The sequence below is a fragment of the Apostichopus japonicus genome, chromosome 21 (assembly GCF_037975245.1).
Source record: "Apostichopus japonicus isolate 1M-3 chromosome 21, ASM3797524v1, whole genome shotgun sequence".
In the NCBI taxonomy this organism is placed as follows: domain Eukaryota; kingdom Metazoa; phylum Echinodermata; class Holothuroidea; order Aspidochirotida; family Stichopodidae; genus Apostichopus; species Apostichopus japonicus.
Window position 1 is genome coordinate 21211658 of NC_092581.1, and position 22195 is coordinate 21233852.

The 22195-nt window shown below is 36.0% G+C and overlaps 1 protein-coding gene across 1 annotated transcript in view; it reads left to right on the plus strand.

Annotated features, from left to right (window-relative positions):
- Window positions 1-21733, plus strand: part of LOC139963226 (uncharacterized) — a 64312-nt gene extending 42579 nt beyond the window's left edge. Inside the window, exons 22-40 of the mRNA XM_071963809.1 lie at window positions 123-277; window positions 724-768; window positions 1589-1900; window positions 4827-4964; window positions 5393-5521; window positions 6427-6549; window positions 7151-7267; window positions 7429-7581; window positions 8322-8438; window positions 9015-9131; window positions 9287-9395; window positions 9906-10025; window positions 11803-11874; window positions 12462-12533; window positions 13161-13235; window positions 15134-15205; window positions 16010-17112; window positions 17607-17848; window positions 19684-21733. Of these exons, the coding sequence (XP_071819910.1) occupies window positions 123-277; window positions 724-768; window positions 1589-1900; window positions 4827-4964; window positions 5393-5521; window positions 6427-6549; window positions 7151-7267; window positions 7429-7581; window positions 8322-8438; window positions 9015-9131; window positions 9287-9395; window positions 9906-10025; window positions 11803-11874; window positions 12462-12533; window positions 13161-13235; window positions 15134-15205; window positions 16010-17112; window positions 17607-17848; window positions 19684-19863 (3451 nt within the window). The 3' untranslated portion in view covers window positions 19864-21733. The remainder of the gene's footprint in view (window positions 1-122; window positions 278-723; window positions 769-1588; window positions 1901-4826; window positions 4965-5392; window positions 5522-6426; window positions 6550-7150; window positions 7268-7428; window positions 7582-8321; window positions 8439-9014; window positions 9132-9286; window positions 9396-9905; window positions 10026-11802; window positions 11875-12461; window positions 12534-13160; window positions 13236-15133; window positions 15206-16009; window positions 17113-17606; window positions 17849-19683) is intronic.
- Window positions 21734-22195: the final 462 nt, after the last annotated feature.

The following is a 22195-nucleotide window of genomic DNA, read 5'->3' on the forward strand; positions in this document are numbered from 1 at the left end:
GGTGGCGCTCCGCTTAGATAGTAATTCGCGCCCCCCGGGTTAGAAAATCCTGGATACGCGCCTGTATATTATTGATATAATAAATACATTTGATGACTTATAACAATTTATCTATTTTACAGCGTCTTCTCTGATAAACAACCAGATGGTGGGACGGCTGAGGCGTGCACGGCGATCGATATACGGGACTTCACAAGTACTAAGAATTGGGTGGATGTCCCCTGCGCTGATCCGCTAACGGACAACTATATCTGTGCCCAACAAGCAGAATTCAAAGGTACGTAGTACAACAACCTGGTAAGCATACAATATACGCTTTTATTATGTCAAAACAATCTCATTTCATTTTCATTTGAGTCAGATGCCATGTATTTATCTAATACACTAGGCACCATTTTATATATCTTAATATAGCTTTAACAGAATGGTGGCGTCATGTATTATCTATGGATATAGCTATAACAGAATGGCGATATATATGTATATACAACTACTAGTGTTCCACTAGTCTCAACATATATATATATATATATATATATATATATATATATGCCTAAAATATATATATATATATATGCGCTAAAATGAGTATAACTGACTCAATGTAATTACCGTTATATTTGATTAACTACTGATTGAGGCAGACGAGGTAGTCAGATACATAATATCATGTTATTTGATAGTTGTTTATAGCTGTTATTATTTATATCTATCTATTTGTAGGATCTGACGAGGTGTCCAGACCAGCGATAACATTCCATGCAGAAGGTGAATGGTGACGTCATAATTGTCTGTAATGGTCATTAAAATGCAATTTTGCAATGCCTCCCTTCCACGCTTTGCCAAGTGACAGTAATATTATACGACGACGAACACAGAAATAACATGGATATATGCAGTACAGTTGTAAGGGGGACTCTTAGGGTGTATGGATGGGATCACTTTTTTAAGGACATTCGTCATTTATGGTATTCTGTATCTATATATCTCTCGATTCCATTTACAGGATGCTTCAGTGGTACGATTGTTTTTCATTACATGAAGAGCCAATATTTCAGTGTTACATTTAAGCTTTGAGAGTTAGGGCTGGAGAGGCAATGCTTCTTAAGCTGTCTGAATTCACCACGTCACCGTACTTTCCGGAACCCATCGATTGCGGGAGGGGATGGCTAAGGTGACCCAGTTCCTGCTTGACTCAGAGATCAAAAGCGATCTTACAATGCACATAGCTTGCAGTATTTATTCAAGTGTATTCAATTTGTGTTACAGACAGATAGGATTCTTTTCTTTTACCCCCCCCCACCCCCCCCGTCTCACCCCTTTCTATATCTCTCGTTATGAGGGCTTGCTTTGTGGTATACAAACATTCAGTTTAAATGTGTATGCTGTTATGACAAATTGTGAACACGAAGGTACTTTCCAACTTGTTTATACATGATAAATATGGAACATAAAATTATCAAATTTGAAGGAATGTCTCAAACGTGTTTGTATTTTCTTAACCCTCTGTACGTATTGTGACCAATGCAATATATCATTATGAGCAATTTTTTTAAGTAAAACCATTAAATTTTCCAAACTTTTCCAGAATGTGACGCGAACTTCGTTCGCGTTGGTAGCCAATGCCTTCTCATGGTGCCAAAACATCCGGATCCAAACAACACCAACCTTTGTCAAGACGAAACAAGAATTGTCGGCCGGAGCTTTGTAGAGAATAATCTAGAACGAATGAGGAATTATCATGAGAACGTATGGTACCTCCCTGGATGGAGATATGTGATGGTTGATCGTCCGTACAGTCACAAGCCCGACTCTGCGCCATGTTATCGTGTGTGGAATGAAGATATTGTAGACTGTGATATTGGTTCCGCATACGTATTATGTGTCACAGAAATGTCTGGTAAGCAGTGTCCTGTATGTATGTATGTGTTTATGCATGCATGTGTGTATAGAGTATGTATGTACTATGTCATATAAAGTACTCTTCAAATCTTCCTTATTCATTACGTATATCATAAAAATGAGAAGGAGTTACCTGAACATCTCCATTAGTTACATTAGGATCATAATTCTCAACAAATATTCCTAAAAATAAACAGAAACATATGCATGATCAAATATTTTCAAAATATGATATCCATTTGTTTGACGCCACAGTCAAACATATGTTGCCTTACTCTTTAGCTGCAGCAAAATTGCTGAAAGTTTCTAGAGTGATTTCAGTGGCTATTTTTATTTCCTTCAAATAACCATACTACCTGATCATATTAAAATTATCAATATTGAGACATATACTTTTTGGCGTGAGAGAATATTGATATTTTTTAGTTCGTCTCTAGCCTTCAGAATATCAAATTGTATTCGAAGACGTCGATAAGTCTTCGCTTGGATAAAATGAATTCTCATTTCATGAGGAATAATGCATTGGGTGTTGCAATAAAATATGCGTTTAAGTTACAGCATGAATGACCAGTACATCCATATTCAGTGAGACAAATCAATTTAAGTTACAGCACGCATGACCATTATATGCATATTCAGTTAGAATAATCAATTTACGTTACAACATGAATGACCATTAAATGCACATTCAGTTGGACAAATGAATTCCTCAGTGAGGAATAATGTTTGGCATAAAAGAAATAAGAAGCAATTCTAAAGTCAAAGTAGGCATTTCCATGGGCGGCGATCCGTATTTCCGAGTGGGGGGGATATGACCTTGTTGACTATCTAAGCGTAGCGCCACCATGAGTTGGCGCGAAGCGTACACGAAAATTTTGGGATTTACAAACCCTCTAGATGGCCGGAAACGGCACTTACCGAGGTTTCCAAGCGGCATATATCCAACTTTAAAATAGGGATATCATATCCGAAATATCTCATAATCAGGATCCAAAATACTTTTTTTTTAATTTTGGGTGTTATTCTGGGAAACTTGCCCCTGTCAATCTTGTTTCAGGCGCTACGTTAGAATGTTCGAGATCTCTTTTATATTATTCGATGAAGAAAATGGCCTCATGCAGGCTATTATAGGCCTATATACATGCAATACACAATTACACATAGTTACATTCCTAGGTACCGATTGCTAGGGCATCCAGGTGAAACGTGTATTAATCATTACCCTGGTAACATGAAATTCTCAGCTGTTCGAGGGAACATGTACGTGTGTAGGCCTACTATAGGGCCTATATGAATCATCGAGGTACCTGTAAATGAATCTGGGGAAACTATCACACAGTAATACGCGCGAACGCGCGTACCATGCATGCAGGGTCATGTGATGTGTTCCAGGGCGGTACTAATATTTTACTCTCCCCTTTACGCATGATGACTTCACCCAACTAGTACGTAAATGTGTATGCGTGCTTAGAGCAGCAGACGACACCCGTTACCTAGCAATAACCGTGCCTGTAGCCTAACGTGATAGCTATATTCCGGCTGAGCAGCATTAGGCTCTGTTCCATGGAGAATTCCGTGGTTGCACTGAACTAAACTTTTCCCCACAGCACCAAACGCTCACCCTTGAAATACAATTCAGACATCGACATTTCCCGCTGCAAGCCCAATGTATCTGTACTTGTTCTGTGCCAGCATGTCTAACGTTAGCATATTAGCACTATTTCGTAGGCCTGAAGTACCAGTACCTTCTTACGCCGTTACTTCCCATGTTCGATCCGTCTTGGTGCAAATCTTTCACGAAGTCACTAACACTGTTCTCGCACTGCTACAGAGAAATATCAGTTTGGTACCACCTGGAACACATCACATGACCCTCCATGCATGGTACGCGCGCCCAATTGACATGAATCCTCCAGATTCATTTAACTCGTTGATATGAATACTATGAGGGTGCATATATGTACTATATCAATACCGTGGGCGCAATAATACATTTTGTTGTTATAGACCCAATGAAGCCTACAGTCAACTATTCTTGCTTTATAAAGACGCTTTATTTGAAAAGATCGCACTGCGTTTATGGTAGGCGAGAAATGAAGCTAAAAAAGAGCCGTACATTCACGATGATGCATAAATGTAGGCATGAAAATATTATTATCCTGGCATTTGGTGGGGGGGATATGGTGTATTACATCCCCTCCACCCATTTTCATGGGGGGGATATATCCCCCCCATCCCCCCCAGGATCGCCGCCCATGGGCATTTCCTTCGCATAAATCTCTTATAAGCAAGCACAGTTGCTACGTATATTTGCGAGAGATGATGTGTTGATCTATAACTCTGAGAATTCAATGTCTCTGCAGTGAGCAAAAGCTGTAGACAATTTGCATAAATTCTGAATATTTGCAGCATAGGATTGTTGCTCAGTATTGATATCCATCAAAAGTAAATCCAAGAATTCATTTCTTCCTTTCCATTTGCTACTGCAATAATCTGTTCAAGTTATGAAATTATTCTCCGAGCGTACGCATAAAAATTCACCATTATGATTGATACGGTAACTTGTATGTTAGTACAACACATTTGCTGACAAGTTGCCAACTTAAAACTACATACATCACAACTCTCTTTTGCTGGCATTATATATATATATATATATATATATATATATATATATATATATATATATATATATATATATATATATATATATATATATATATATATACATATATATACATATATATACATATATATATATATACATATACATATACATATATATATATACATATACATATATATATATATATATATATATATATATATATATATATATATATATATATATATATATATATATATTTATACTGTACTTATACTGTAGAAAGACAAATAAATCTTGGCATTTTACTATCATGCAGTTATGTACCAGACATGTAAAGGAGACCAGTTTCCTTGCAGTTCAGGTGAATGCATCAGTTCTTCCTTCGTCAACGACTTAACGCCAGACTGTCGGGATGGCAGCGATGAGATGACGTCACAGGAGGAACTGTCACATGGTAATGATTCATGAATACTATATGCGAGCTTGAAAAAATATAAAAATGCTTTTTGGACATATCACATACTAAATTAATGTCGCACTACTGGGCCACATGATTAGTTAACGTTCATATGTGTAGTCAACATATAAAGTAATCTGAAATGTTTTGACACCATAGTTCGTTGTTGTCAATGAAAAAGTGTAGAGTAGTCTTTATGAAACATATAAAAGCTTGATTGCAAAAGAAAAATGACAAAAATAATTGTATTGCAGTCTAGACCTTTACATGGTTCTCTTCAACCCCTAACTAACATATTCAACCCCTTAAGCACCATTTAAAGCAGTTTATAATTTAAAATTGATCAAGTTCACCGTATTTCAAACGTTCTAGTTATTAACTTGACATCGGAAACTTGAGTTACGGATTTTTCTTTTCTTCCTCAGAGGATATTCGCACAAGAAATTGCTTAAATCCTTCATTTTTGAGATGTGGAGATAACCGATGTATCCCAGGATACCTCTTCTGTGACTTCAAAGAGGATTGCTTTGATGGCAGTGATGAACGAAATTGTGGTAAGCGGGGAGCATTGACAGGCAGAGTAAGACACAAGGCAACATCCCATGAATTGTTTTTCTCCTAATTTTGCCCGAGAAACGTCCAGAATAGAGCCTTTACTTTTTCTGTTCTTTTCTGTAACTATTCTTGTGAAGAAAAATTGTTGACGCAGGAGGCTCCTTAAAAATTAATCTTCTGGGCAATACATGTAAAAGGACATTTGTGAGTAAAAACACCTCAACAGAAAAATGGTAGAACTGATACTGCTCAACATTAACAAAACTTGAAAATAAGGCAATAGAATTTGTCAATCACAAAGTTGTCATATTTTCTGCTCCATTGGTAGAACTTTCACCAGAAATCGAGTAATATTGCTTTAAAGTTGGCTAGGCGACGTCATATAAACGAAAAATAAACAAATTACGTCACGGACTGTTCAACAGCTCACTGCAATGTTAAAGCGCCCCAACATAAATACGCATAGACTACTTATACATACTGATACGTATGTATACATATGCCTAGTAAAGGGTCTCTGAAATGGCGAAATCGTGTCCATTGTACCGTGCGTGAAAGCCTCATTTTTATTGACAGATAACTTTCACAAGCGACCCCGGTTTCTGTATTACGCACAAGGTTTTTTCGTTTGCAGCAACGCAACAACGCGTCGTTCAACGCGTTCTATCGCCTCACATATGTCCACCCTCGACATAGTTTGTCGCCGGGTGCCAACGCTCCCTCACTGGAAGTATGTTACCAGCAAAGCGTGCAATGACCAGGCTAGTTATATGCATAAAAGATACACCGTTCCGTTACGTTGTACTATTGTCTCAACGTTAACAATATTTGAAGATTTCTACCGGATATATCATCTTGTACAGGTTTTCTGCTTGAACTTCTTTTTTTCATTGATTTAAAACAGTGTTCCCATCTTGCGCAGAGAATGAGTTTACCTGCAACAGTGGAGAGTGCATACCGCATAATAAGACATGTGACTTGCTTATGGATTGCCTGGACGGGTCTGACGAAACAGAATGTGATGGATGTGAGTTTATATTGGTCAACAAAGATTTGCCTTCATTGTCCAGTAAATAATATTTTAAGTCATAATTTTATAACATGAATCTGTTTGTACTTGTTCTCCTTACCAACTTGTATATCTTTATAATCGAATTAGGTGGAGTTTACCCTGTCTTTCGGTCAGATTCAAACTTGTAATATTGTGTGTTCGTAATCCATGTCAATGTGATCTCATCGGCACCAAATTCATTTCAGATCCTGGTAGTCACTGTTTTATTAGCCTCATATGATATTCTTGAAAATACTTTCTTTCTCAATATATTTTTTACTATTGCATTAATATCGGTATGAACCTATTTATTGACTATATCTTAACTACATTGCCTTTGTTTGACGTTTATGTGTTTCACATGCGTCTCAATACACTCCGTTGACCTTGATATTTGTAACAATTCCACAATTGGCTGCAGACGGTGCGCATGGATGTTATTTTACTGAGGACACCTTTTAATTTTCTCTATCAAAGTCTCGGACCGTATCCTTTATTAGATTCTTAATTACCAAGATAAAGTTCTTGTTTTTGTAACCGGTATGTTTGTGGTACGTTTCTCTTATTTCTTACTTAGACACTACTGATTCGGTTTTCCAATGTTACTCAGGTCGAACGTTACCAAGTTACCTGTATTGTGATGGTTATCGAGATTGCAGTGGGAAAATATTTGAAGATGAACCTCAGAACTGCGGTAGGACTATGATTTGAGCAATTCGTTTACTATTTTAATAACTCCAATTAATATGCAGACAAATGAACACAAACTAAGTAAACTATAAAAAGGCTTTCATAAACATTTGCTATAACTAACTTGAGATATAAGCACTTTTTACTCTTTTATCCTTTGAACAGATTACTTGGATAAGAATTTTGTTTGCGATGAACTCAATCAAATTACCTGTGATAACAAAGCCTGCACCAACAGAACTAATGTATGTATGATGGCGGATGACGAATATGGCTACACCTCCGGATGTCGAGATGTGAGACATCTTAAGAACTGTGGTAGGTTTGGGAGGAGACCTAACCAATGAACGATTCCTATGGTTACAAGGACACTTGGATTTAGCCTTGATGAAATATTTCTCTTCTTAACTTTACCTGATTAGTGCTCTAAAACAGATACGAAAAGAAAATAAATTGGAGATTACAAGCACGTTGGAAGAACAAAGAAATTATGTTCTAGATCGTAATGGAGAAAACACCCAAATTTGTGTGATAAACCTCCGTACCATCCCCACCCCCTGCCAATCCCGTCGATCTCCGGAAGAAAGAAGCATATACAATTTTCGCTCCGTTTGGGAGATATGCTAGTTTAAATGCAATGTCTCTTGGATGTCATTTTGTAAATCTGTGATCTCATAGTGTCACTGCAGGGATCTCCAATCGTCTACTTTATCTTCTTCGTTCCCATATTTGCGAAGACAGGATGCCCATCACTAGTTTGTGTTAATAGCTTTAATATGTTAGATTAAGCATTTGTAAAACCCTCTCTGTTACAGAAAGCGAACATTGTAACGTATAAAGAGTCATTACAAGAATGCAACGATTTCATAAGTAGACTAGTGAATTCTTTTTCTAATACTAGCTGGCAGAGTAAGTTTGCACTATCACATATAACAAATGATGTTGCGGTGTGCCTATGGTGTGCCTATGGGGGTTAAGAAAAGAAGTGTCATCATATAAAACTGTAACAAATTAATTGTAAAGTTGTATTCCTTTTACTATTTCCTACTTTTACGCAGATTTGTTTGAATGTACACATTTCACCTTTAAGTGCCCCCAGTCTTACTGCATCCCTCAGCACTACAGGTGTAACGGACGCGCGGATTGTCCCGGCAGAGAAGACGAAGAATATTGTGGTTAGTACACCAATTACTGAAGCATAGTCGGACTTCCTCGGTTGTTATATATAACGGATATTGAACAAAGATCTTAAGACAGTTTGTTACGGTACTTTTCGCACATTAATCAACTGACATGAAGGGTATGGAAAGTGCAATAAAGTGTGAGTTGAGTTGTCAAATGTCCAGCTCTATTAATACAATAATAATTAAAACAATATTTCAGAAGTAAAGTAATATAATCTAGGTCCACTTTCATTTTATTGTTGAATGTCGTTCATGTTTATAGCATGAAGTTAGAATATTATGGTATACAATTGAGTTAATGACATTATGGCAATGTCTCTTCTCGACAGTTAGTTTCTTTATTTTCCCGCTATCAGTATGAACTGATGACAAGAGAGGTAACATAGACTATTCGTCAAATGAAATTGACATATAAACAAAAATCTTTATTTCATATGTTTTTTTTTTCTCATCGTATCTTTGAGACAATCAACCTACTGAGAGGAGGAGAAAAGTCTTTTTTTTTTTTTATATTAGCCAATCATTTACATAATTATGCAATTATCGCTTTATGGCTTGTTTTTACAGAAACATATATCTGTGAAGGTGCTTACAGATGTCATCGGTCAATCATATGTCTCTCTCAGCATCACGTTTGTGACGGAATCAAACATTGTCCGGAAGGGGATGACGAGCTTTTCTGTGGTTTGACTTTAATTACTCTGCTACAGTTGATATTTCTGGATATATTGATATATCGATCTAACGATCTATAACTTTGATTATTCATTTGACGCAATTAAAGATGGAAATCATAGTAATGTCATATTTAATGCCTAAGGAATGTTAATTTTCCACAGATCAGTCTTGTCCAAGTGGTTGTTTATGTTTTGGATCCTCTTATAACTGTACCGATATGGAATGGGATAGACATGCCGCTGAGCTGGTACCATATGATGTTAAGCAATTGTAAGTATATCTTCTTCATATACAATCAAATCATTCATAAAATGATTGTTTCTAACAGGCTGCATATATTACGGTAGTAAAATAATACCTAATTCTCAGTTTCTAATCGATTTATTATGTTTTATGTTATTCCATGGCTCATCTAAAAACGGCTACAAAGTAACCTATCGGAGAACCCATAGCTTTATTTGAATGCACTTAAATATTGATGTATCAGTTCTTAGATACATATTAACCAGGACATAATTTTCATTCCTGCTTGTATCTATCTAAATATTGATGTATCAGTTCTTAGATACATATTAATCAGGTCATAACTGGTAGTTATATTTTCTTTCCTGCATGTATCTATCTAAATATTGATGTATCAGTTCTTAGATACATATTAATCAGTTCATAACTGGTAGTTATATTTTCATTCCTGCATGTATCTATCTAAATATTGGTGTATCAGTTCTTAGATACATATTAACCAGGACATAACTGGTAGTTATATTTTCTTTCCTGCAGGTATCTATCTTTCTTAAAGAAGAGACAGAGGGTAACGAGGACTATAAACACTGATATGAATATTTCAATATCAATTGCTACATTCATCGACGTTCATGATTTCCCATTCCTGATATATCTGTAAGAATTAATAGTAATAATAATGATATCAATATCTCAATATCAATTGATAAACTCATCGACGTTCATGATTTCCCATTCCTGATATATCTGTAAGAATTAATAGTAATAATAATGATATCAATATCTCAATATCAATTGATAAACTCATCGACGTTCATGATTTCCCATTCCTGATATATCTGTAAGAATTAATAGTAATAGTAATGATATCAATATCTCAATATCAATTGATAAACTCATCGACGTTCATGATTTCCCATTCCTAATATATCTGTAAGAATTAATAGTAATAGTAATGATATCAATATCTCAATATCAATTGATAAACTCATCGACGTTCATGATTTCCCATTCCTAATACATCTGTAAGAATTAATAGTAATAGTAATGATATCAATATCTCAATATCAATTGATAAACTCATCGACGTTCATGATTTCCCATTCCTAATATATCTGTAAGAATTAATAGTAATAGTAATGATATCAATATCTCAATATCAATTGATAAACTCATCGACGTTCATGATTTCCCATTCCTAATATATCTGTAAGAATTAATAGTAATAGTAATGATATCAATATCTCAATATCAATTGATAAACTCATCGACGTTCATGATTTCCCATTCCTAATATATCTGTAAGAATTAATAGTAATAGTAATGATATCAATATCTCAATATCAATTGATAAACTCATCGACGTTCATGATTTCCCATTCCTAATATATCTGTAAGAATTAATAGTAATAATAATGATATCAATATCTCAATATCAATTGATAAACTCATCGACGTTCATGATTTCCCATTCCTAATATATCTGTAAGAATTAATAGTAATAGTAATGATATCAATATCTCAATATCAATTGATAAACTCATCGACGTTCATGATTTCCCATTCCTAATATATCTGTAAGAATTAATAGTAATAGTAATGATATCAATATCTCAATATCAATTGATAAACTCATCGACGTTCATGATTTCCCATTCCTAATATATCTGTAAGAATTAATAGTAATAGTAATGATATCAATATCTCAATATCAATTGATAAACTCATCGACGTTCATGATTTCCCATTCCTAATATATCTGTAAGAATTAATAGTAATAATAATGATATCAATATCTCAATATCAATTGATAAACTCATCGACGTTCATGATTTCCCATTCCTAATATATCTGTAAGAATTAATAGTAATAGTAATGATATCAATATCTCAATATCAATTGATAAACTCATCGACGTTCATGATTTCCCATTCCTAATATATCTGTAAGAATTAATAGTAATAGTAATGATATCAATATCTCAATATCAATTGATAAACTCATCGACGTTCATGATTTCCCATTCCTAATATATCTGTAAGAATTAATAGTAATAGTAATGATATCAATATCTCAATATCAATTGATAAACTCATCGACGTTCATGATTTCCCATTCCTAATATATCTGTAAGAATTAATAGTAATAGTAATGATATCAATATCTCAATATCAATTGCTACATTCATCGACGTTCATGATTTCCCATTCCTAATATATCTGTAAGAATTAATAGTAATAGTAATGATATCAATATCTCAATATCAATTGATAAACTCATCGACGTTCATGATTTCCCATTCCTAATATATCTGTAAGAATTAATAGTAATAATAGTAACAGAAATGATATGCTTTCTATGAAGTTACCTGAAACTGTCGGTGAAAGTTGTTGATTTATATTTTATAACTATATCGTTGCATCCTATTAAACAGGGATTTGAGTGGTAATGGTATCAACTTCATCGCTAACGGGACTTTCGTTTCGAACCCAAATCTACGGGTTTTGTGAGTTAAAAGCTCTTTTGTTAATACTGTTAATTGTTTGTATCTGTGCAGTGATCATTGACTTGCTTCAGTCAGTAAATACAATAAAGTATATGTTTATATAGGAAGACGGATCTACGGAGGTGTCCGAACCAAATATATGCTTATATAGGATCTACGGATCTAAGGATCTACGGAGGTGCCCGAACCCAATTCCCTCGATCCTTCAGCTTACATGTCACTAAACATATAGCTACAATCTTTATGATTATTGTTATTATTATTATTTTCGTTGTCGTAGTCGTAGTCGTTGTCATCGTTGGAACAAGCACGATTCTATATACAGAGCATGCATTCCTTCCTTACAGTGATGTTTTACAGCATTATTTTTATTTTATATAACGATACCCCCCCCCCCCTTCTCCAAAGTTCCCTCTCCCCAAGTAATTTGATTGATTCCTCTATCTGCCGTAGGATGTTCAATGGTGCTTTTACGAATTCAGCTTTTACAAAATTTACAAAGTGTGCCTTTTTGACACTCTTTTGTCACACCATCGCAGAATTTTAGATATTGATATCTCTGATACCGATATTTCTTTATATTACAGAAATATGTCTTACAACAACTTGTACTTCATCAACTCTGGTACATTCTTTGGGCTAGACAAGCTACGCATTTTGTAAGCATTGACCATATTTTATAGTGTTCTTTGAGTATTTATGTGTACCGATGTTACCATCATATTCTAAATTTCATGTTGCGCAAACTATATGGTTTGATCTAAAATATTATTGGTAATGTGCAAATAACAAATTTTAAACAAAGATCTAATATGCTCTACATTAATAACACAATAAATCATCTGGATTGTTGCACAAATGCTCGCTTTGATTAGTAGAATCTCATCATCACCATATGGTTGGAAGATTGAAATGAATCTATACTGCGAAAGCAAAACAAAACAAGAGTTATAGAGCGGTCTATGTAATAACTGTTATACTTTTGTTGATAACAATGCTTTAGTGGGAAGAAGAAATACTGAAACGTTTATTTTTTTTATTGCCTACCTGCATGCGATAAGTTGAATTCTTATAAGATTATGTGTTGTTCTTTCCCCTCAAAAGGGACTTAGTAAAATGGCGCTGTAACCAATTCATACCATCTGAAATCACATAAACATTTACTTAAATTGAGACATTTATGTCACCTTTTCAAAATTTTGATCCAGAAAAAAAGTATCAGAATGATTTCGTCATGACTTGATAAAATAAACAAACTCCCATGATTATTTAAACATATTTATTAGAGATCTCCGGGGAAACAAGAATCTAAAGGATGCTTTATGGTCACCATTTCAGCACTTTCAAGTCTTAAAGGAACTGTAAGTAGTCGAAGCAATCAAAGTCAACAATCAATTTTAAGTTGGCTCATTGTTCTTATTTCGATTAATGTTTCATGTTATTGGGGATCTCATCATAATGTAGCTTGAACTGTCCAGTTTTTTTCCCAGATATATCGTCAAAGTCTGCAGCATTTATTATATATGTGGTTTTTATACGTTGTTAATACTATTATGATATTTTGCCAGGGCGTAGAAATGTTAAGGGTGTTTTACTTTTATGATTCAATCCCCCCTTTGATTTATTGGTAAAGGATTCAGTTAGTTTGATCCCGACTGCAACTTACTTTTGAGTAACAATTTGAATCTTGAGTAAAATTGTCGCCCAAATCCCCAAATTTCATGTTTTCAATCGACGATAAAGAGGCCCATACAATAACAAAAATAAACAAAGGAGCCGATCGCACCAATGTTGTTGTGGAGCATACCCTCAGTAATATTGCAGTCCCATTTGACAGTGATATATAATAATTTCTAATAATATTTAACCTTTCTGAACACCTAAACTTTTGCCACTTATGGAAATATCAATATTTTTAGTAAAGAGTATACAATTTGATAACTCATTAAGTTTCATTTATCAATATTTGAATTTTATGTAAAGCGTCAGGAAAATATTTTAAAAATGATTTGAATATTCATATTAGATAATAAAATACAATTGATATGTTGTGCTACAAAACTGTACTCTCTTCATGGTTAAGAATGTATTTAGGAGAGTCCACGATTGTAGTATCAAGAATTGAACTAGTTGAATGTTTCCACTTATCCAGTCTAAGGAGAGTCCACGATTGTGGTACTTTATCAAGAATTGAACTAGTTGAATGTTTCCACTTATCCAGTCTAAGGAGAGTCCACGATTGTGGTACTTTATCAAGAATTGAACTAGTTGAATGTTTCCACTTATCCAGTCTAAGGAGAGTCCACGATTGTGGTACTTTATCAAGAATTGAACTAGTTGAATGTTTCCACTTATCCAGTCTAAGGAGAGTCCACGATTGTGGTACTTTATCAAGAATTGAACTATAGTTGAGTGTTTCCACTTATCCAGTCTAAGGAGAGTCCACGATTGTGGATTGAACTAGTTGAATGTTTCCACTTATCCAGTCTAAGGAGAGTCCACGATTGTGGTAATTTATCAAGAATTGAACTATAGTTGAGTGTTTCCACTTATCCAGTCTAAGGAGAGTCCACGATTGTGGTACTTTATCAAGAATTGAACTAGTTGAGTGTTTCCACTTATCCGGTCTAAGGAGAGTCCACGATTGTGGTACTTTATCAAGAATTGAACTAGTTGAGTGTTTCCACTTATCCAGTCTTAAGAGGGTCCACGATTGTGGTACTTTACCAAGAATTGAACTAGTTGAGTGTTTCCACTTATCCAGTCTAAGGAGAGTCCACGATTGTGGTACTTTATCAAGAATTGAACTAGTTGAGTGTTTCCACTTATCCAGTCTAAGGAGAGTCCACGATTGTGGTACTTTATCAAGAATTGAACTAGTTGTGTGTTTCCACTTATCCAGTCTAAGGAGAGTAAACGATTGTGGTACTTTATCAAGAATTGAACTAGTTGAGTGTTTCCACTTATCCGGTCTGAGGAGAGTCCAGGATTGTGGAACTTTATCAAGAATTGAACTAGTTGAGTGTTTCCACTTATCCAGTCTAAGGAGAGTCCACGATTGTGGTACTTTATCAAGAATTGAACTAGTTGAGTGTTTCCACTTATCCGGTCGTGTAGAAGTCATCAACTAAAATGAATAACATTTGCTGATTGAAAGAGGAATTAAATAAAGGTATTTAGAATCAAGAGTCAATCATCATCGTACCAACTTCCAAATGGCAAAAACGTACTTTTTTTGTAAATCCAATATTCAAATTAGGTACTTGCAAGACACCACCATTGTGACGTCAGATCCAGAAATTATTCGAGGATTGGATGTTATCAGGATTTTGTAAGTAATCACGTAATTCCGCACCCTTTTACACTTATCCTAACTACAATACCTGTGGTGTAATATTTGAGTTGAGGAATATATATTGCCGGAACCTTTGCTTCAAAGATAATAGTAAGAAAGAAAATATACACGAAAACGGCAAACCTTAGTACAATGTATAGGACAGGTAGGCGATTATGCGGTTCTTCACAAATTTATCTCTAGTTGTCAGGAAAAAGGAGGAATATTGAGGGGTAATACAACAAATAGAAAGTTCATTTATTAATTTTCGAAATGGCCAAGGTGGTCCTTATTACCAGCGATGTAACTTTTAACAGGAAAGGAGAGATGCTGTTTGACCAATTTCTTCAAGCAATGAAACTAATTGTAGATTACCCACCGATGAAAACATTAACTTGCAAGGTTGCCTAAACAAAGTTCAATAGCAAGAAGACATTACGATACCCTCAGCTAATCGGTTGTTTTCTTAGATTATGTATCGATAGTAAGTTCATTTTATTGGCATTCTAGTTTAGTGCACTTACCATCCTTTCAAAATTTTACGTTATACGTGTCCATTTTTTCTTCTGTTGAAAATAGTTTATCGTTCAAAGCTATACAAATGGAAGATTTGGTATCTCTGCTTGAGCACGATTTAGTTAAAACATACAGCAAAACAGAAATGAAAGAACAGAGAGATCGAAGAAATTGTCCATTAGTTTTAGCACTGCTGTAATTTTATAAGTAGATATATTGTTATTATATAATAATTATATGATAAGTTGTTACTACATAGATTTCTCTTGATATTCTTCTTAACAGTCAGTCGGATCGTTTCTATTACTGTTGCTTACTAGACGAGCATGAGTACCTCGAAGAATGCCTGCCAAAACAGGGCGACTTCTCCAGTTGCACATCTCTGATCAGAAATCAGGCGCTTCGTATAGGTATGTGGATCTTGGGTATGGCAGCATTGTGCGGCAATCTCGCGGTGATAACATGGCGGTTGGCTTGCCAAATAGTCTTCCGCCGACAACAGAGGAACCCTGTACAGACATTCTTTGTCTTAAATCTTGCCGTGGCTGATCTTTTCATGGGATTTTACATGCTTCTTATAGCATCCGCAGACGTTTACTTTCGAGACACATACGCTCTCTACTCCGACCAATGGCAGACCAGCTTCTTTTGTCGGTTTGCAGGTTTCTTGTCAACACTCAGTAGCGTATCGTCCGTCATGTTTCTAACAGTCATCAGCGTTGATCGATGCCAAAATGTGGCATTTCCCTTTTCTCGACGACATCTTAGACGGCACTCTGCGTATGTGGTCGCCTGTTGCGTCTGGGCCGTCGTGATGTTCATTGGGATTCTACCTGCGGTGGTGTACGGAGGCGCGTACTACGGACGATCCAGCGTTTGCTTGGCCCTGCCCATAACTGAACAAAGGTTGGATGGATGGGCATTTTCGTTCGCTGTCTTCATCATCCTTACCTTATTATTGTTCTTTGTCATCGTTTCCTGCTATGTGGGGATCTTCATTGTAGCACATAAATCATCCAAGACGTCCAGAAATGTCTCCATGTCCGACCAACAGCACAAACGGGAGCAACTGCAGATGGCAGCTAAGGTTGCATTTCTTGTCGGTACAGACTTTGCATGTTGGGTGCCGATTATCATAATGGGCTTCCTTTCTTTGAACGCGAATGCTGTCTCTGGTGATCTGTATGCAGTGACTGCCGTTTTCATTCTTCCTGTCAATTCCGCATTAAATCCTTATCTGTACACATTTCTAGTTGAGAGAGCCAGTGCCTTGGCCAAAAAGAAATCCACCCTTCAAACGACGTCGAGGGACTCGGAGCCTGCAAAAGATCATCCGTTGGTACACAGGGAGGCTACAAGAAGTGTGCAAGATAAAGTTGTAGTCGACAGTAAGTATGACATTATCTTTCAGAATCAGATTTACAATATTGTTATGTAACAAACACGAGAGTAAATTTGGTCTATTCTTTGACAATATTTAAATATTTGTTAAACATTTCTGTTTCCATGGCTGTTCTGGATCAGTCTGTATGACAACATGTACTTTTATACTAACGACATATGTTCGGTTACATTGTTTGTTGTTATGTGTACCATTCACTTCTCTCAATTTCTGTATTTTATTTCTACGTTCCCTTCTGAAAAACAAAGCAAACAGTGTATAACTACAAACAGCTGCATGTTATTTTCACCTTTCATGATATCGGTAGATAGCATGCATATGGCTTTAATGTATAGTAAGAAATTATTACTCTCCTCGAACACGTGCATCTGCGAGACAAGGCTGACAGCCAAGTATTCTAAAAACACAGCAAGTATGCATTTAACTGTTGCAAGCTCTATATGTTGAAGTAACTTTCTTCGCCGTTTTCTTTACTCCTAGGCGACAGTGAAGTAGTCAAAACCGCCCTTGCTTCTCTGAGAACAACACGAATCATTGGACCCTTGTCATCTGACAAGTTCAAGAAAAACTCTCTCTCAGAGTACATGTTAAAATCTAAGTTTACTCTTGAGGAAACCGAAAAAGAAGATATAATCAGGGATCTTAGCAAAGCATTGGAACAATTGCATAACCTAGGATTAACGCACGGAGACGTGAAAGAGAATCATGTCATTATAGATGAGGTAGGTGATTGAGAATAGTGTTTGCTGACTCATACAAAAATACATGCATATGCCCCATTGACTCTATACAAAAATACATGCATATGCCCCATTGACTCTATGCAAACATACATGCATATGCCCCATTGACTCTATACAAACATACATGAATATGCCCCATTGACTCTATACAAACATACATGCATATGCCCAATTGACGCTATACAAACATACATGCATATGCCCCATTGACTCTATACAAAAATACATGCATATGCCCCATTGACTCTATACAAACATACATGCATATGCCCCATTGACGCTATACAAACATACATGCATATGCCCCATTGACTCTATACAAAAATACATGCATGTGCCTCCATTGACTCTATACAAACATACATGTTCATGCCTCCATTGACTCTATACAAATATACATGCATATGCCCCATTGACTCTATACAAACATACATGCATATGCCCAATTGACTCTATACAAACATACATGCATATGCCCCATTGACGCTATACAAACATACATGCATATGCCCCATTGACTCTATACAAAAATACATGCATGTGCCTCCATTGACTCTATACAAACATACATGTTCATGCCTCCATTGACTCTATACAAACATACATGCATATGCCCCATTGACTCTATACAAAAATACATGCATGTGCCTCCATTGACTCTATACAAACATACATGTTCATGCCTCCATTGACTCTATACAAATATACATGCATATGCCCCATTGACTCTATACAAACATACATGCATATGCCCAATTGACTCTATACAAACATACATGCATATGCCCCATTGACGCTATACAAACATACATGCATATGCCCCATTGACTCTATACAAAAATACATGCATGTGCCTCCATTGACTCTATACAAACATACATGTTCATGCCTCCATTGACACAACGATGCAGTCTCTAAAGCCTTACAGATGTTCTAGGTGTAAGGTATTCCTCGTTGAATGACTGACATGTTGGTCTCTCATGGCACTTGCAATATTCCTTTTCCTGACGATGAAGATTTATTTCAGTATCGTAACTCCTATGGGCTCAGAACGTGCTAAGCCGGAGGCCCCGACCAAACGGGGGCTCCCGCTCTACTGATGCATTACTGAAATTATTGCAAGTAAAGACATGAGATCTCAAAATAACCGATGTGTAAATTCAACTTGAAACGCCAGGGAAGTGTCTTTTCCGCCTATCTAGTAGTATTTTTTGCAAAAGAAAATCGTGGTACGCTCCGCGCCAATCGATGATGGCGCTACGCTTAGATATTATCAAGTAGTGTGTTGCACCAACATGACCTACTCCTCCCCCCTCCTTGTCATTTCTGCGGACGCGCTTGCTTGGACCTCTCGATAGGGCCCCTTTGGGCCAGGGGCCGGGGCCCCAGGCTCACCGTTACGCCACTGATTTATTTAGCAAACAAAGTCAAACATTTTCGTCAGTTGAAAACAGACAACTTTCCTATACTGCTCTTTTTAAGGCCCGAAGTTGTCTAAAACTGCTTCAACCTCACACATTAACACACCAGTATACATTACTTTGTGGACTTAGAAAACCCTGAGCTAAAAAGAAAAGAACCAAATCCTGTTTGACAGTATATCGAAAAGATCTCCCCTTGTTATTGGCACTTTTCTTGAAGGAAAACATTTGGGCCGATTGATACAGACGCAATATGGATTATGTCACCTTATTGCGACAGCGGGAGGAGGGGTGTTATACTAATGACGTTTCGAAATACCTAACAAATAGTAGTTGGTTGTATTTTGGTATTAATATTTACAAAAGTTGTTCCATCTTTTTGTTCTCTTTCAGTCATCGTATGGAAATAAACGGGCTTTTCTGTTGATGACTTCACACAGACCTGTTCACGGATCACATGCCAAAAGCGGAACCGAAGAGGATAAATTTCACCAAGACCTACTGCAATTGAGAGATTTAGGTGCCCGCTTGAATAACATGCTTTCTTCAGTTGATAAGGACCAAGCTGTTTAGACCAGTTAACACCTCAGGGGCATGAGCAGGGAAACAAATGTTAAGTAATGTTAATACGGAATTTGAAACCTTAAAGTTATCATGAAATATTAACACTAAAATAGATTACACGTTGTGAAAATGTGTAAGAAAAGAAAATTATTTATGGTATGTGTTTAGCTATAAATTGTAAGCACCTTCTAAGAACAAATATATTTGGTAAAAATAAATACAAAACAGATAAGGTGCCGTCAAAATGATAAGATCATTTCGCTGTAATTCTTCATTCTGCTGCAAAATGTTGAAATGATGACATTCTGATGCCATATGGTTACAGACCTAGCATCAGTATATAGATAACCGTTTTGTTGCCATATCGTGTTAGGATTAAATTTTAGTCAAGCAGTGCCGTTCCTTATCGTCTGTACGGATGTTACGGTTTAATGGAAGGATCCTTCAGAACGACAAACTAAATGTAAGTTAGTTACTATAAATTTTAATGGTTTTTTTCGTGTCATATTCTACAATCGTAGGCTGCGGAGCTGTTGCATTGATTATGCTAATTACATGTTTCTATACTAATAAGTTGATTCATTGCCACTGTAATAGTCGTTGAACAACTCTTAAACTAATTGTTTTACAGTCACTTCGGAGATCTAGCATGATTGCCACAATTTGCATATTTGTACATTTTAACAATAACAGCCTGAAATTGTATAATCGCCACTATTCGTTCAGTAAGCTTGACGTAATTTGGCAACGGCTAAATTATATCACCTTTCATTAAGATATTTCGAATTTTCGAAGCTAGTATATCAATTTTAGGTGTTATTCCGTAATGTTAGATGTGCAATACACATAAGCTAACCTCACCCCACAAGGCTCGTGCATCTGGTTCTTGCTACACTGAGTTACATTGGCTAAGATGAATCCCATGGATAAATGCACATGCAGGCATCATTGAAAGGTTAAGTGCTCTACAGCTTGCATTTTGTTTAAAATAATCTGTGTTTTCATTAATTTTAAAACAATTTGGAGGAAGGTGGTGAGGAAATTGTGATTTGACGTATTCGATCACTGAGCAAATTAAGTGTACCTTTCATCGTTAAATATCAAGAAAAGGTTAATAGTGATGCATTTCCTCCTACAAATGAATATTCGAAAATAAATAAATAAGATCACCGACTTCTTACCAGGAACGAAGAAAGAATGTCAATGTAAATGTTAAAGCATATAGGCGCTTAACACCAATTTTGTGAACACAAACTATCTTTTTCGTAAAATGTGCCCTTTTGTCAAAAGATTAAACACTGTAAATAAAATAGTTCCCTGACAACTGAAGAGAAATGTAACTAGAAAGTGTCTTTTTCTTTGATAAACATTCAAATACTGGAATTTGTTTTACGAAATGCACAGAAGATCTATTTTGTTGAAGTTTTGGCAGCTCAACGCAATATGTAGATTAAGAAATCTACGCGTGTCGTCACATTTGATTGATTTTCTTATTGGATATTCATCAGTATGCGTTAATGACAAACCTAACACGACTATCATTAAGATCAACACATTATCGAGGAATAAGGTCGTGCATATTATTGCGCTGCTTACCGATATCCATCAGTATGCGTTAATGACAAACCGAACACAACCTTCATTGCAACCACAAAGACCAACCCATTATCGAGGAATAAGGTCGTGCATATTATTGCGCTACTTACCGATATCCATCAGTATGCGTTAATGACAAACCTAACACAACCTTCATTGCAACCACAAAGACCAACCCATAATCGAGGAATAAGGTCGTGCATATTATTGCGTTACATACCGATATCCATCAGTATGCGTTAATGACAAACCTAACACAACCATCATTTCAACCACAAAGACCAACCCATTATCGAGGAATAAGGTCGTGCTTATAGGTTACATACCGATATCCATCAGTATGCGTTAATGACAAACCGAACACAACCTTCATTGCAACCACAAAGACCAACCCATTATCGAGGAATAAGGTCGTGCTTATTATTGCGTTACATACCGATACCCATCAGTATGCGTTAATGACTAACCTAACACAACTATCATTTCAACCACAAAGACCAACCCATTATCGAGGAATAAGGTCGTGCTTATTATTGCGTTACATACCGATATCCATCAGTATGCGTTAATGACTAACCTAACACAACTATCATTTCAACCACAAAGACCAACCCATTATCGAGGAATAAGGTCGTGCATATTATTGCGCTGCTTACCGATATCCATCAGTATGCGTTAATGACAAACCTAACACAACTATCATTGCAACCACAAAGACCAACCCATTATCGAGGAATAAGGTCGT